Consider the following 14,669-nt stretch of genomic DNA (forward strand, 5'->3'; position numbering starts at 1 on the left):
TTTACATTACAATTCAAATATATTTGTTCGATCCCATTCTTGCTGCACCATTGCTCTTCTATTCCCGTTTTCTGTTATGTCTAGCCACATTTGACCTCCAAAAAGAGCTGGATCAGTGAATCAAAGTTGACGTGTGTTCCAAAAACACTATCAACAGCGTGGACATCCCGTGAATTTGCAAGGACTGCAGGAACACACAAAGAAGTCTAAAAAAAGGAAGTGTTGATTCACTCCTGCCCACGTCCTTGTAGTCTGTTTATATTTATATATTACATTCATCCCATCATAGGTCACCGTGACATAATCCTGCTCCTATCCCACTTATCACCTAATTCTTGTCACTTCCAAAACTTGGTAGTACATTGGTAGATAAAAAGAGGCTCCATGTTCAGGCTCCATATGAAGCACATTGATTTTATTCTTCTTATCAACATTGCCACACCCAAGAACTACATTAATAGCGTAGTGAGCTACTAGCCGGCTAGCGACTAGCTTTAGCACACACTGGCTCCCAATGCCTCAGGCCGCTAGCCAAAGGTAATGCTACATATTTTAGTTTTGGACCCAGGAAGGAAGTTATACTAAAATACTCCAAGTATAACATGTTAGCATCAATGTACCTGTTACTACATGCTCACAGCATGGATAGAAAACATTGATGGAGTTTTTTGGGGCTCTTTAAATAGCCGCCTTTCTAGCCATGACATGCATTCATCAGCTGCCTCTTTTATCTGACAGAAAAGAAGACAGAAGACAGAAAACAGAAAGACAGAGAAAGAAAAAAGAAACATAACCAGAATAGTTTTTATTGCCATTGTCAGTGCAGATTACACAAAGTAGGACCTTTTTGCTTTCTGTTGGTGTAACATAAAATAGGCTAGTAATAAAAAAAAGTATTACAACTATCAAGGCATGCAAAATAAGTTAGATTAAGTTAAAGCAGGCGGCACGGTGGTGGAGTGGTTAGCACGCAGACCTCACAGCTAGGAGGACCAGGGTTCGATTCCACCCTCGGCCATCCCACACATTCCTCCCACATTCCAAAAACATGATAGGTTAATTGGCGACTCCAAATTGTCCATAGGTATGAATGTGAGTGTGAATGGTTGTTTGTCTATATGTGCCCTGCGATTGGCTGGCGACCAGTCCAGGGTGTACCCCGCCTCTCGCCCAAAGACAGCTGGGATAGGCTCCAGTACCCCCGCGACCCTTGTGAGGAAAAAGCGGTAGAAAATGAATGAATGAATGAATGAAAGTTAAAGCAAATGAAGTAATATATAGGATAGATGCAGATAGATGCCCCCCCCCACAACCACCCATCCCCATCCAACACACACTAACTGCACTAAGGATCTCCACGAGTGATGAGATTATATATGGCATATATAGCATATATAGCATAGAGCATATATAGCATATATAGCATAGATGTAGCATCGATGCAACCCCCCCAAAACACACACTAACTGCACTAAGGATCTCATTGAGTGATAGGATGATATATAGCATATATAGCACAGATGTACCATTGATGCAGCCCCCCCCCCCAAAAAAAACACACACTAACTGCACTAAAAATCTCCATGAGTGATAGGATGATATATATAGCATATAAAGCATATATAGCACCGATGTAGCATCGATGCAGCCCCCCCACAAAACACACACTAACTGCACTAAGGATCTCCATGAGTGATAGCATAATATATAGCATAAATAGCATAGATGTAGCATTGATGCAGCCCCCCCAAAACACACCCTAACTGCACTAAGGATCTCCATGAGTGATAGGATGATACAGCCAAGTGTGTGAAGGAGCCATGTTGCAGTTCTTCCTTCCTGCAGCTGCACCAAAACATCCTGTGCAATAACCATGCAATAAACTGTGCAATAAACCAGTGACTTGGTCAACATGTGTACTATAGTTTATAGAACTTCCGATTTGTATTACCCTGATTTATCTACTTTGATACTAAGCATTGTGGAAGATGGACAACATTCCCAGAAACGAAGTTGAAGGTGAGAAACTGAAGTGGACAGATCCCAAAGCCGGCTGTTGAGTTAGAAAGCATGTTGAATATGACGTCCATAAAAGAGGCTGCGGCGTGTTGGAGATATTTGGGATCCCAAAGTCAAGCCAACATGTCCTTGCTTGTCCACGCGGAGAACCTATGTACTTATTCCAGAAACACAGAGGTGATTGTCACCAGCAGCTTTGGCGAGAGGACGGCTTTGGACAAGCGAGATGACAGAGATTGGTTCATGAGAAAGACATCCGTCCTACCTGCAATCCCTTCCCAGCTTCCCACCAACAGGCAACCAGCAACCAGCAGGCAGCAAACTTCAACCCTCATGATGGTCTCATTCCACCTTGTCTTTGTCCTCTTCTGTCTTCTTCACGTTTCCGCCTCCACTTCTCCTTCATACCTTCTCACCACCTCTCTCCTTGAGGGACTCGAATCCGCGGTCTCCCCTGGAAGCAGGAATGTGTGGAGTTGGGAAGTCGGTGCAGAGGAGGCAGATTCAGACTTGTTAGCGTTCATGCAGGCCCACCAAATCTGTGGCGCACACCATGACAAGAAAAACACAGGCAGTCAGATGTGAGGAATCAAGTTGGAACCTGAAGATGCGATCAAACCTTACACTGCACATCTGCTGGATTGAGGTCTTGGCTCGGGTGGAAGACTTCAGGAATCTCAGGATCCTGTTCACAAGGGAGGGGCGTGAAATGGACAGGTGAATCGGTCCTCCGAGCTTTAGCTAGCCACCAAAAGAGCAACAAACGTGAACCCTGAAGGTTCTCATCATCCCTCACATGGAGATGAGCCAGCTGAGATGGCTCGGGTATCTAGTCCCGAGGCCCCCCGGACGCCTCCCTGGTGGGGTGTTATGGGCACGCCCAGCTGGAAGGAGGCCACGGGACAGAACTAGGACAAGCTGGAGGGATTGTCTTACAGCTGGCCTGGGGTCGCCCACTATGGTGTCCACCCAGGTGGAACTGGAAGAGGAGGCCTAAGAAGTATTGACTTCAGTGAAAACACGGGTTGTGCATCAGCCTACATTTTTAGGATGCTAATTTTATTGTAAGCTTTGCTAGAAGTTCTACCAAAATGTAGAACTAACATGTTAGAGTTCTTTTCAGAAGGCTGAATAGGTGGAATAGGTCGCCTCTTTTTATCCGTTTGTATATCTTTAGAAGACACAGAAAAGAAAAAGACATGTTCATGTCTCTTTACGGCTTTTTCCTGATTTCGGAGTCGCTACAGCGGATCTTTTGATCCGCTTACTTGATGGGCATAGTTTTAAAGAAAGTGTGCTTTTCCTTTAAGAAAGGCTTTTGGAAAAGCATACCACTTCCACACTGAATGTGAGGAGAACTTCTTTTCACTCTATCATGATGGTCTTCCAATATCCCGTCTCTGGTAAGGGAACATTACTGACTCCTAGTGGTGTTAGCTGGGAGGCGGACATCAGTCATTCATTCATTTAGCAAGACAAGATTAAAAACGGACTTAGGTGTGTCCCATTATGGGCATGCCTCTTTTTTCAGCTCTTTTGATAGTAGGCGCAGAAAAGACAAATATTACAAATATTGGACAAATATTATTATAATATGTATTTCATGTCCCACATAAGGGTCGACATTCCTCAAAAAGCAAACCCCCCCCAAAGAATAAACATTTTAGCTAAGGAATGCATGAAGCCAGATGACATAACAGCAGGTCACTGCACCCTAAACCTGTTTCTTGGATCCTACACCAGACCCCACCCCCACATCCAAAACACCCTCCACCCTGCCCCCAATTAATCATTCACCACTCCCAGAACCCTCCCTCTCATCACCCATTGGCTGGCGGAGGATCACCCGGACTTGAGAAACACACTTTCCATTGGACTTCTGTAACCTTTCCAACAGACGATGATGTTGAAATAAATACATCCAGTACTCCTTCATAGGCCCAGTACTACTAAAACCTCGAGCTGTACTATCGTTACCTTGACATACGTACGTCTTCATATACACGATAATGTTGAAATAAATACATCCAGTACCCTTTTCATAGGCCCAGTACTACTAAAGCCTGTAGCTGTACTATCGTTACTAAGAAGATGACATTAGGATGGTGAGTTTCAAAGGTGAAGCCAAACTCCAGCAAGATGGAAGTGATGGCTGTGAGGCGTTTATGGTCTATGGAATATGTGCCATTCAGTCGCAGACAAAAAGATCAGGAGGTTCTTTGAATGTGGGAGTTCATAGGGTACGGGAATGATCAAACACCATCTTTTTTGCAAACTGTGCACTCAATCCCCCCACTTGCCAAACCTGACCCCTTTTCCGGACAATATCCCGCCTGTGTGACGTACACAATGAGTGCATTGTACTCAACACATACACGGCACGGAAACCATAGCCACATTTCACTTAGTCTTCAAAATGTTGCAGAAAAACTTGGTATGGAACCATGTTTGATTATAGATGCTGCACAGTTGTAGATGTTGGGGGTTGGGTCTACTTTGGTTGACCTAGAAAAAAGCAGCATAAACATTCATTTTAACACAAAGGACACAAACCTAGCACTAAAAAAGAGCATATTTCACCACAGTTTTGAGTGAGGTGTGGGGCCACTTTTATTCAGGTGCTTCCTATCACCTGGTGTAATAGGCACAGCTGCAACACACCCCAGTCAGGGCCTTTATATGCCATGCTGTCTGCTCGCCAGGTTGCCAGATTGTTGTTTACCTTGCCCTCTGTTCCGTCATGCCACATTTGCTGTTCGTTCGCATTCACCTTTGTTTATTGTTTGTATTGTATTTATTGTTGCCAGCGCTACCCATTTAATCAGTGAGCATTTCTGTATTTATGTTTTTGCCAGCATTTGTCTGTCTTCCAAATAACTAAAAAAGATAAAAATCATTATTGAAATATTCATGCAAAAATGTTGCTAAAATTCACACTTTTCCTACCACATCCACATCATTTCGCAACCTGATTCCAAGACATTTGTGCAATTATCCACAGCACAAAAAATCCCTCTTTTTGCTTCCGCAAAACAAAATGCCTTTGACATAAACAGTTGTAACTACCACGTTTAGCAACCTATTAATACTTTTCCAAAGTCTAAATTCCCAACTCATACCAGACATTTAGCCCTCCCAGTACATTGCACTATCATGCTAAGTGTTAGCATGCTAACATTAGCATGTTAGCTATTTTCATGGCTAGACATATATAAACACTTAGGACTATCATGTTAGGTGTCAGCATGTTATCATTGTTAGCATGTTAAAATTAGCATAACATCATTTTCAGGCATTTTTATAGGTGGAAACTTATATAAAGACTAGCACTATCATGCTAGGTGTTATCATGCTAATGTTAACATTGCTAACATGCTAACATTAGCGTAGTAGCATTTTCATAGCTTAACACATATGTAAACATGTTCTGTGTTAGTATGCTAATGTTAGCATGTTAGCATTGCTAACTTTGGCATAGCAGCATTTTTGGCCATTTTTATTGTCAGACACATATAATTGCAGCCATTATGCTTGGTGTTAGCATGCTAATGTTAGCATGTTAGCATTGTAACATGCTACCATTTGTATGCTAACATTATCATATGAGCATTGGTAGCCTGTTAACATTAGCATAGTAGCATTTTTGGCCATTGCTATAGTCAGACGCATATAAAGACTTACCTCTATTATGCTAGGTGTTAGCATGACATGAGCATGTTGAATATGTAAAACAAATGTAGGGCTAGTATTTGTGGTGTAAATCATAAAATGGGGGGACTATGGCACTTGGGAGAGGTTTGCGCTCTCTGTGTGCTTTTCTAGCTTTTTGGGTTGTTTGGTTGTGTTCAGAATAACGTCAAGATCTGAATGGATGTGGATGAAATTTTCAGAAATTATGGGAAATTGGATATGGAAGAGTTGATTACATTTTGGGATTGATCCCGATCCAGGAATTTGTTGGATTGTAGTTATATGCACATTCGTACACAAATGTACCACTTCATCCTCCCCATATCACCATGCAGTACTTTCCTGTAAATGTATCACTTTATTCTCATGAATGAATTTCTTTTATATATATTTTCTACTTTGTTCTCAAAAATTCACAATTTTATCGTAAAAATATAATTTTTCTCATTAATGTCCTACTTTATTCTCGAAAACTTACTTTGAATTTTTTTTATTGTAAATTTATGACTTTGTTCTTGTGCATTTACCACTTTTATTGTCGTAATATTACAACATTTTTCTGTTTAATGTATAACTTTTTTTTCTTGTAAATTGACAAAATATTTCTGAGAAATGTCAGACTTTATTCTGGTAAATGTGGCGCTAATACTCTGTGATATACAGTCTGTGAAGTAATATGGTATGTGATATGGTGCCAAGTGTTCCATGGAGACATGTACATACAAGCATATAGCATATGTTCCCAAACATTATTATAGAAGCATGTTTTCACAAATGAACTGCATGCCAGGGCAATGGGAAAGGAGCTTTATCGCTTTAAAAAAATAACAAAAAAAAAACGAAAGGACTAAACGTTCACATACAGTGCAATGTCGCCCCCTGCAGGACGTTTTGTGCAACAGCAGGAAGAATGAAATAGAGCTTTTAGCAAAAGAAAGTCATGTCATACATTTTGTGGTGCAATGATAAGTATGACTATGTAGTATTAATGGCTCCAAACCAAGTGAAAACCAAGTGGGACCAATTACAGTGGAGTGGGTGTGCCCGGAGGTGGGCTGAATAGGTGCAGATTGTGGAAGATCTAGAAAGCTTTGTGTGCTGTTATGATGTGTAGCTGCTCTACAGGAGCGCACAACTCCATACCAAGGGCCGACATGAGCATTGTAGGTCCCAAATTCACTGTTCACAGTGTGGATGTATTTTGTTTAATTTAATTTCCCAGCGCACTTAAATGCAGCATATTGTTACTTCCAAAGGAAGACTTTGGCTAGGGAGACATAAGGCTCGGGTATTTGTATGGGTATAGGTATGGATACGGGTATTTGTATGGGTATTGGTATAGGTATGGATACGGGTATTTGATTGGGTATGGATATGGATACGGGTATTTGTATGGGTTTAGGTATGGATACAGGTATTTGTATGGGTCTAGATATGGATATGGGTATTTGTATAGGTTTAGGTATGGATACAGGTATTTGTATGGGTATTTGTGTGGGTATAGATTTGGATAAGGGTATTTGTATGGGTATAGGTATGGATTCGGGTATTTATATGGGTATGGGTATGGGTATGGGTATGGGTATGGGTATTGGTATAGGTATGGATACGGGTATTCGATTGGGTATGGATATGGATACGGGTATTTGTATGGGTTTAGGTATGGATATGGGTATTTGTATGGGTATTTGTATGGGTATAGATATGAATACGGGTATTTGTATAGGTTTAGGTATGGATACAGGTATTTGTATGGGTATTTGTGTGGGTATAGATTTGGATAAGGGTATTTGTATGGGTATAGGTATGGATTCGGGTATTTATATGGGTATGGGTATGGGTACAGGTATAGGTACGAGTACAGGTATGGGTATATGAATATGGCTAATATCCAATATCTTTACGTGTTATTTTTGAACGGGAAGCAAGCTTATGACGTCATTGTTTTTCTGACCTTCAACGAGGTGTAATGTTGCTTTCATCCATAAGAGGGCGCTGTCATCCATGGCTATGAATACGATGACATACTGTCCATACTTTCTGCCATGATCTGTGTGTCTTCTCTTTCATTGAACCCCGAGTGGCAGGAGACGGTCTCCTCCTGCTAGCCTGGGATATTTTCAGCTCCCTCCCTTACCTGCAAAATGTGAGATTGTCCCTCAAGCAACCTCCAAGTTCCTGGTCAGCCTGCTTCCTCCTCCTCCTCATCATCATCATCAAACGTTTGATTGAGTTCATCCTATCCCAGCATAGCCTGACCTTTGCCCTTGGGAGCTGGCAGCCAATCAGCAGCCTCAATCACATCACTTCACATTCTTCCTGCATGAGCTCTTCCAGTGATAAGTTCAGCCACACGGCTTTGCCTGCCGAGGACACGCACACGCACACGCACGGCCAACAGCCACAACATTAGGTACAGATGCTATGCTTGGAGATATGAGAAGACATTATCTCCCTACAGTGTTGGAGCATCAAGTACTGCAGTATAGTATTTCTATTTAGTCTTAGTATCAAGTATTTCTATGTACTGCACACTGTCATGTTTTCTATTTGTGTATATAGTTTTCTTCTGTTAGTTACACATAAACATTCTGGTTAGTACTTTAGTTACATTTGTTTGCCGTTGAAGTTGTTTAATTGCCATTTTAGTTAGTTAGTTCAGGCCAGATGCATATCATCACCTTGATTGGACTCTCCCAAGTGTCACCTGGAGGAGGGGGAGGTTAACTGGGTAGTTTATCTTAGTAAATGTATAGTTAAAAATAGTTGTTAAAATATATCCAGAAATTAAAACTTATATGTAATATTGAAATGCTTTTTTAACATAAGGGAAGGGTGTTGAAAATATAAATATGGTACCTTTTGTAGAAATTGCCTCACCCTCTCATTGGGGATTTATGGTTGGACTTTCACTGGTAAAATGTACTGGGTGAATTGTTGGGGGGAAGCCTGGTGTGTGCTGGGGAAAATACTGCTGGACTGTCTGGTAAAAATAAACCTGAAGAGCTCTCAACCCCATGGTCTGGTGTACCTTTCAGAGGCTATGACTATCCTGGGCTAGTAAGAGGCAATTTTCCCAACAAAATCTTACAACTAGCTATACTGGTAGGTTGGAACAAAGAAACCAAAAGAATTGGACATACATGGACGTACATGGTGGATGTGGACATACATAGTGGATGTACATGGTGGACATGGACATACATGGTGGACGTACATGGTGGATGTGGACATACATGGTGGACATGGAAGTACATGTTGGACGTACATGATGGAGGTGGACATACATGGTGGGCATGGAAGTACATGGTGGACGTACATGGTGGAGGTGGACATACATGGTGGACATGGACGTACATCCTGGACATACATGGTGGATGTGAATGTATATGGTGGACATACATGGTGGACATACGTGGTGGTGGACATGGACGTACATGGTGGATGTGGACATATATGGTGGACATGGAAGTCCATGGTGGACGTACATGGTGGATGTGGACATACATGGTGGACATGGATGTACATGGTGGACGTGGACGTACATCCTGGACATACAATGTGGATGTGGACATACATGGTGGACATGGAAGTACATGGTGGACGTACATGGTGGAGGTGGACGTACATGGTGGACATGGACGTACATCCTGGACATACATGGTGGATGTGAATGTATATGGTGGACATACATGGTGGACATGGATGTACATGGTGGACATACATGTTGGACGTTCATGGTGGAGGTGGACATACAAGGTGGACATAGACATACATGATGGACATGGATGTACATGGTGGACATACATGGTGCACATGGATGTACATGGAAGTACATGGTGGACAAACATAGTGGACATGGACGTACATCCTGGACATACATGGTGGATGTGAACGTACATGGTGGACATGGACATACATGGTGGACATGGAAGTACATGGTGGACATACATTGTGGACATGGAAGTACATGGTGGAGGTGGACATATATGGTAGACATACATGGTTGATGTACATGGTGGACATGGAAGTACATGGTGGGCATACATTGTGGACATGGTCGTACATCCAGGACATAAATAGTGGATGTAGACATACTACATGATGGATGTACATGGTGGATGTGGATGTACATGGTGGATGTGGATGTACATGGTGTACATGAACATACATGATGGGTGTACATGGTGCACATACATGGTGGACGTGGATATACGTATATGGTGGACGTGTATGATGGACATACATGGTATAGTGGACATACATAGTGGATGTACATGATGGATGTGGACATATATGGTGGACGTGGATATATATGATGGACCTAGACATGCATGATGGATGTACATGGTGGACATACATGGTGGAAGTGGATGTACATGGTGGACGTACATGGTGGATGCGGACATACATGGCAGATGGACATGATGGATGTGGACATTCATGATGGACTTTCATGGTGGACATACATGGTGGATATGGAGGTACATGGTGGACATACATGGTGGATATGAAGGAACATGGTGGACATACATGGTGGATGTACAGTATTTTCTTTAAAATAGGTCCTTTGGAGTATGTGCTTTGGTTGGATGTGGAGTGGCGTCTCTCTCTCTCTCTCACACCACTGCCAAATAAGGAGATGTCCCAGGAAGGCAGACAAGTGATCCAGACCAGTCCTTCCAGGATGGGTGGTGAGATAGGGGAGGTGTGAGAGGGTGATAGGCAGGGTACGGCATGGGGTGCATGCAGAGCGTTGAAGGAGGGATGGACGTGGTGCTTGACATCACTCCCCATATAGGGCCCTCCCTTCTTTCTCCCCCTTTATTCCCCCGTGGACACCTCCAGCGTCCTCCAGTGTCTCCCAAAGCCTGAGAAGACTCTTGAAGCTGCCGTTTTCTCCTTTGGCCAAGCCAAATCTGACACCATGGAGGCCATCAAGAAGAAGATGCAGATGCTGAAGCTGGACAAGGAGAACGCCATCGACAGGGCGGAGCAGGCTGAGACAGACAAGAAGGCAGCTGAGGACAAATGCAAACAGGTTAGCATATATGTCAGTGAATTCTATCAGGTCACATGTTGCAGCAGACATTAATAGTTGTGGTCAAAGGTTTCCATACACTTTGGTTTCAATTGGTTCAATTTGGTTCTTTTATGACTTTATTATAGGTTAACAGAAAAAGTGACCAAATCTGCTGGGTCAAAAATATACATCCACAATGCTAACATTTGGTTATATGTCCCCTGGCCATTTTTACTTCAATTAAACGATTTTGGTAGCCATCCATAAGCTTCTTGTTGGATCTTTGACCGCTCCTTTGACCAGAATTGGCGCAATTATGTTAAATTTGGACCTGTTTCTTCAGCATTGTCTACATGTTCTCAATGTAATGTGTACAGGTTTGATTAGCTTGAGAGCATTTAGCTTTGGCTTACACATCAGTCTATTGCCATAAGTTGAACTCCACAGGCCGTGTCCGTAGCTCAGCTGTAGCTCCACAAATCCACACAGGAGAGCGTTTTGTTTGTAACGAAAAAATATAAAAAAATCTCCACGTTTATTTCCAAAAATACAAACAAAATAGCTGGCTAACACAATACTTTTCAACTAACTGAAAATAGACAAAAGAGGTAAGAAAACCGTATGCCTTCTAACTCAAATGCTAACTGACAGCTAAATGTGAACCAGGAAGTATATCACTTCTATGCACTCTTAAAGGGGAAGTACACTTTTTAACAATGCATCCAAAATCTTATAAAAACATGAATTCCAATATACTTTTAAACATTTTAACTATTATATGACGTTATAAATGAAATTATTAATTATTAAACTTATATCATTGAACATGCCCCTCCCCAACAACTTCAGTCACATGAATCGAGTCCAACCACAATCTGCACCTCTGCCTCTACAAGCAGCAAATGTCAGTCAAGCCTTAAGGTGCCGCTTTTGGACCTTGGACGGCGGCCTCTCAGTCCATGGCGATGCAAAACACACTTGATTGTGGACACTGACACTTGTGTTCCAGCAGCTTCTCATTCTTGGCAGATCTGCTTTTTGATGGTTCTCAGTTGACTCTTCACCTCCCTGACCAATTTGATCTCAGCAGCAAACGATAGCTTGCATTTCCTTCATTTCCAACAGTGACATCCACATCCACGTTATACTTCCAAACTATTGTTTTCACTGTTGCTCTTGGACCTGCAGCTGCTTTGAAATGGCTCCAAGTGACCTTCCTGATTTGTTCAAGTCAATGATTCGCTTTTTCAGATCTGTGCTGAGCTCCTTTGACTTTCCATTGTCGCGTTTGTGTGTGTTTGTATCCAATGAGCTTACATGGTCTCAGTGAAGTCACCGGCTGTAGTCACTCGTAATCACTCACAAGAAGTTAAGAGGCCATGCTATGAAGCTTATTTCATTTACACAACTCTCTAAGTCATCAAAATTGCAATTCATGTTACTATATGTGGCTGGCGACCAGTCCAGGGTGTACCCCGCCTCTCGCCCGAAGACAGCTGGGATAGGCTCCAGCACCCCCCACGACCCTCGTGAGGAAAAAGCGGTAGAAATGAATGTTACTATACGTATATTTTTGACCCATCAGATTTGGTCACTTTTTCTGTTAATCTATGATAAAGTCAAAAAAGAACCAAATTTCATGAATATTTTTTGTGACAAGGAAGTATCTGTTCCAATCAGAAAAATGAGAGTTGTAGAAATAACTGGAAACTCAAGAGAGCCATGACATTATGGTCTTTACAAGTGTATGGAAACTTTTGACCACGACTGTATTAGTCGCCTATTCTAGTTTCGCAGTTCACAGTTTGGTATCAGTATAGAGTCCATCTACTACACCTACTGTACATGGACATCCTGACTACGTACGTATGAGAATGACAGCAAGGCTGTTCCATCTTCTGCTTCTTACCACTGCTTTCTCCTTCAGCTGGAAGAAGAACTGCTCGACCTCCAGAAGAAGATGAAGCAGACTGAGGATGAATTGGATAAGTTCTCCGAAGGCCTGAAAGACGCTCAGGAAAAACTGGAACTGTCGGAAAAGAAAGCTGCAGATGTAAGCTAATAAACACACATGCATGCGCTGACAAGGTGAATGAGGAATAGAGTCACAGTGGGACAAGAGTTTCCCCAAATGTCATTCTTCTTCTAGTCCCCAGTCTCTATTCCTAACTCTAACCATAACCACAGCACACGTACACACACACAACTTAGTACACCATGGACCGGCAAATCCCAGAATTTCTTATCTCCAACTGCTCAATTACTTGACATTACAAGGACAAGCAGTCCAGTCTAAATCACTGGTTCCAAACTGGCCCACTCCAAATAATTGGGTCCCAACCATCCCAGTCTAAATCACTGGTTGCTAACTGGCCCACTCCAAATAATTGGGTCCCAACCATCCCAGTCCTAAATACTATCCCAGTCTAAGGCAGTGGGTCCTAACCATCCCAGTCTAAATCACTGGTTCCTAACTGGCCCACTCCAAATAATTGGGTCCCAACCAGCCCAGTCTAAATCACTGGTTACCAACAGGCAAACTTCAAATAGTTGGATCCCAACCATCCCAGTCAAAATCAATAGTTCTTAACCATCCCAGTCTAAATCACTGCTTCCAAACCATCCCAGTCTAAGGCAATGGGTCCTAACTATCCCATTCTAAAATAATGGGTCCGAACCATCTCAATCTAAGGCATTGGGACGGAACTATCCCAGTCTAAATCACTGGGTCCTCACCATACCAGTCTAAATAACTGGATCCTCACCATCCCAGTCTAAGGCAATGGGCCCTCACCATACCAGTCGAAATAACTGGGTCCTCACCATCCCAGTGTAAGGCAATGGGCCCTCACCATCTCCGTCTAAATCACTGTGTCCTAACCATGCCAGTCTAAATCACTGGTTCCTCGCCAAGTTTTCTGCTACAAATGTCGTTGGAAAATGAAGTTTGGGTTTGGGGGCCAAGTAATCCAAAAAGGGAAGTTCAGACTTAGGAGCCAGAAGAGAAAGAAGACTGACATGTGTGCGTGTGTTCGGTGTTGATTGTCACCATGAATCATTGCAACCAAAAGAAGAATGGTGGAACATAGCACTCTTTATCGTTTGAAGTATCTGACAAAGGTGAGGACACCTCTCACACTTTCACCTGATCATCCTTAGCACCGTCTCTATCCTGAACCACTCTCACTTGTACAGGACTTATTCTCCACTTTAGTTCTTGTACATGTGTGACTTTTTTTCTTTTAATTTTGAGGTCAAGTTTTGTGTCTGGGGACCAGAAGGGAGGTTTTCCTGGATGTAGGGGGCGCACATGTAACGGCAGCGCCACGGCAAGCACTGGTTGGGTCACCTTAGCTCTCTGTCCCAGGTGGTCCTGGTTTGTCATAACTTAGCGTGTGTGTGTTCTTTTCATCCACTGTGTCCTCTTGGAGCACCTGCTAGTGGGCGTGGCTAAATGAAACTCCTGAGTGTCATTAGGTATGATACACAAGTACTTCACAAGCATTTCTACTCAGGAGCAATCAACGCCCACCCCCCATTCCCCCCCACGCGGCCCAAGTCTCACCTGTGTGCCCTCTTTTCCCATTCAGGTAGGCTAATTTCATTAGCACGACTTCTTGGCTCCTCTGTTTGACTCGGCCGCATTCCTGGCATTCCATAGCAACCCCCCCATCCTCATGCTCTACGTTCCCTCTCAGATTGCAACACTGCATATGCTAATTAGCTATCCAGTAGCTAATGTCATGGTCCTGGTTGTAGTGTCAATTGTGCCCTGGGGGCAGCCTTTGGGGGCACAGCATCAGTTGTGTTTCTCTCACATTATGGATGCACACTGCGGGTTATTGAGTTGAGCTGATTCCACTGTGATTCATTTATTAATTCATTAATTTATGATTAAAACAAATATATAGTATCTTTACTAAATCTGTCCAAAAGT

The 14,669-nt window shown here is 42.7% G+C and overlaps 3 protein-coding genes across 4 annotated transcripts in view; 1 reads left to right on the forward strand and 2 right to left on the reverse strand.

Annotated features, from left to right (window-relative positions):
- si:ch1073-396h14.1 (disintegrin and metalloproteinase domain-containing protein 10) overlaps positions 1–2,455 on the reverse strand; it is a 38,708-nt gene extending 36,253 nt beyond the window's left edge. For both annotated transcript variants that reach the window (XM_058074213.1, XM_058074212.1), the window contains exon 1: positions 2,285–2,455. In XM_058074213.1, coding sequence (XP_057930196.1) covers positions 2,285–2,354 — 70 coding nt within the window. In that variant the 5' untranslated portion in view covers positions 2,355–2,455. The remainder of the gene's footprint in view (positions 1–2,284) is intronic.
- A 5,642-nt stretch (positions 2,456–8,097) lies between these two features.
- Positions 8,098–11,361, reverse strand: LOC131129772 (uncharacterized). Its single transcript, XM_058073621.1, has 2 exons — positions 11,146–11,361; positions 8,098–10,730 (listed from the first exon to the last, which is right to left on the reverse strand). The coding sequence occupies exon 2, from the start codon at positions 10,504–10,506 to the stop codon at positions 9,445–9,447; it is 1,062 nt and encodes a 353-aa protein (XP_057929604.1). The 5' UTR covers positions 10,507–10,730; positions 11,146–11,361; the 3' UTR covers positions 8,098–9,444.
- Positions 10,375–12,826, forward strand: LOC131129775 (tropomyosin alpha-1 chain-like). Its single transcript, XM_058073624.1, has 2 exons — positions 10,375–10,750; positions 12,660–12,826. Exons 1-2 carry the CDS (start codon positions 10,637–10,639, stop codon positions 12,792–12,794), a joined length of 249 nt encoding a protein of 82 aa, XP_057929607.1. The 5' UTR covers positions 10,375–10,636; the 3' UTR covers positions 12,795–12,826.
- The last annotated feature ends 1,843 nt before the right edge of the window (positions 12,827–14,669 follow it).

The sequence above is a fragment of the Doryrhamphus excisus genome, chromosome 5 (genome assembly GCF_030265055.1).
Source record: "Doryrhamphus excisus isolate RoL2022-K1 chromosome 5, RoL_Dexc_1.0, whole genome shotgun sequence".
Lineage (NCBI taxonomy): Eukaryota > Metazoa > Chordata > Actinopteri > Syngnathiformes > Syngnathidae > Doryrhamphus > Doryrhamphus excisus.

Excerpts from the sequence above, each read along its gene's own strand:
- LOC131129772 (XM_058073621.1), bottom strand. The coding sequence starts at position 10,506 with ATGGGGAGTGATGTCAAGCACCACGTCCATCCCTCCTTCAACGCTCTG.
- LOC131129775 (XM_058073624.1), top strand. The coding sequence starts at position 10,637 with ATGGAGGCCATCAAGAAGAAGATGCAGATGCTGAAGCTGGACAAGGAG. Across the intron at positions 10,751-12,659 it reads CTGAGGACAAATGCAAACAG|CTGGAAGAAGAACTGCTCGA; the intron begins GTTAGCATATAT and ends TTTCTCCTTCAG.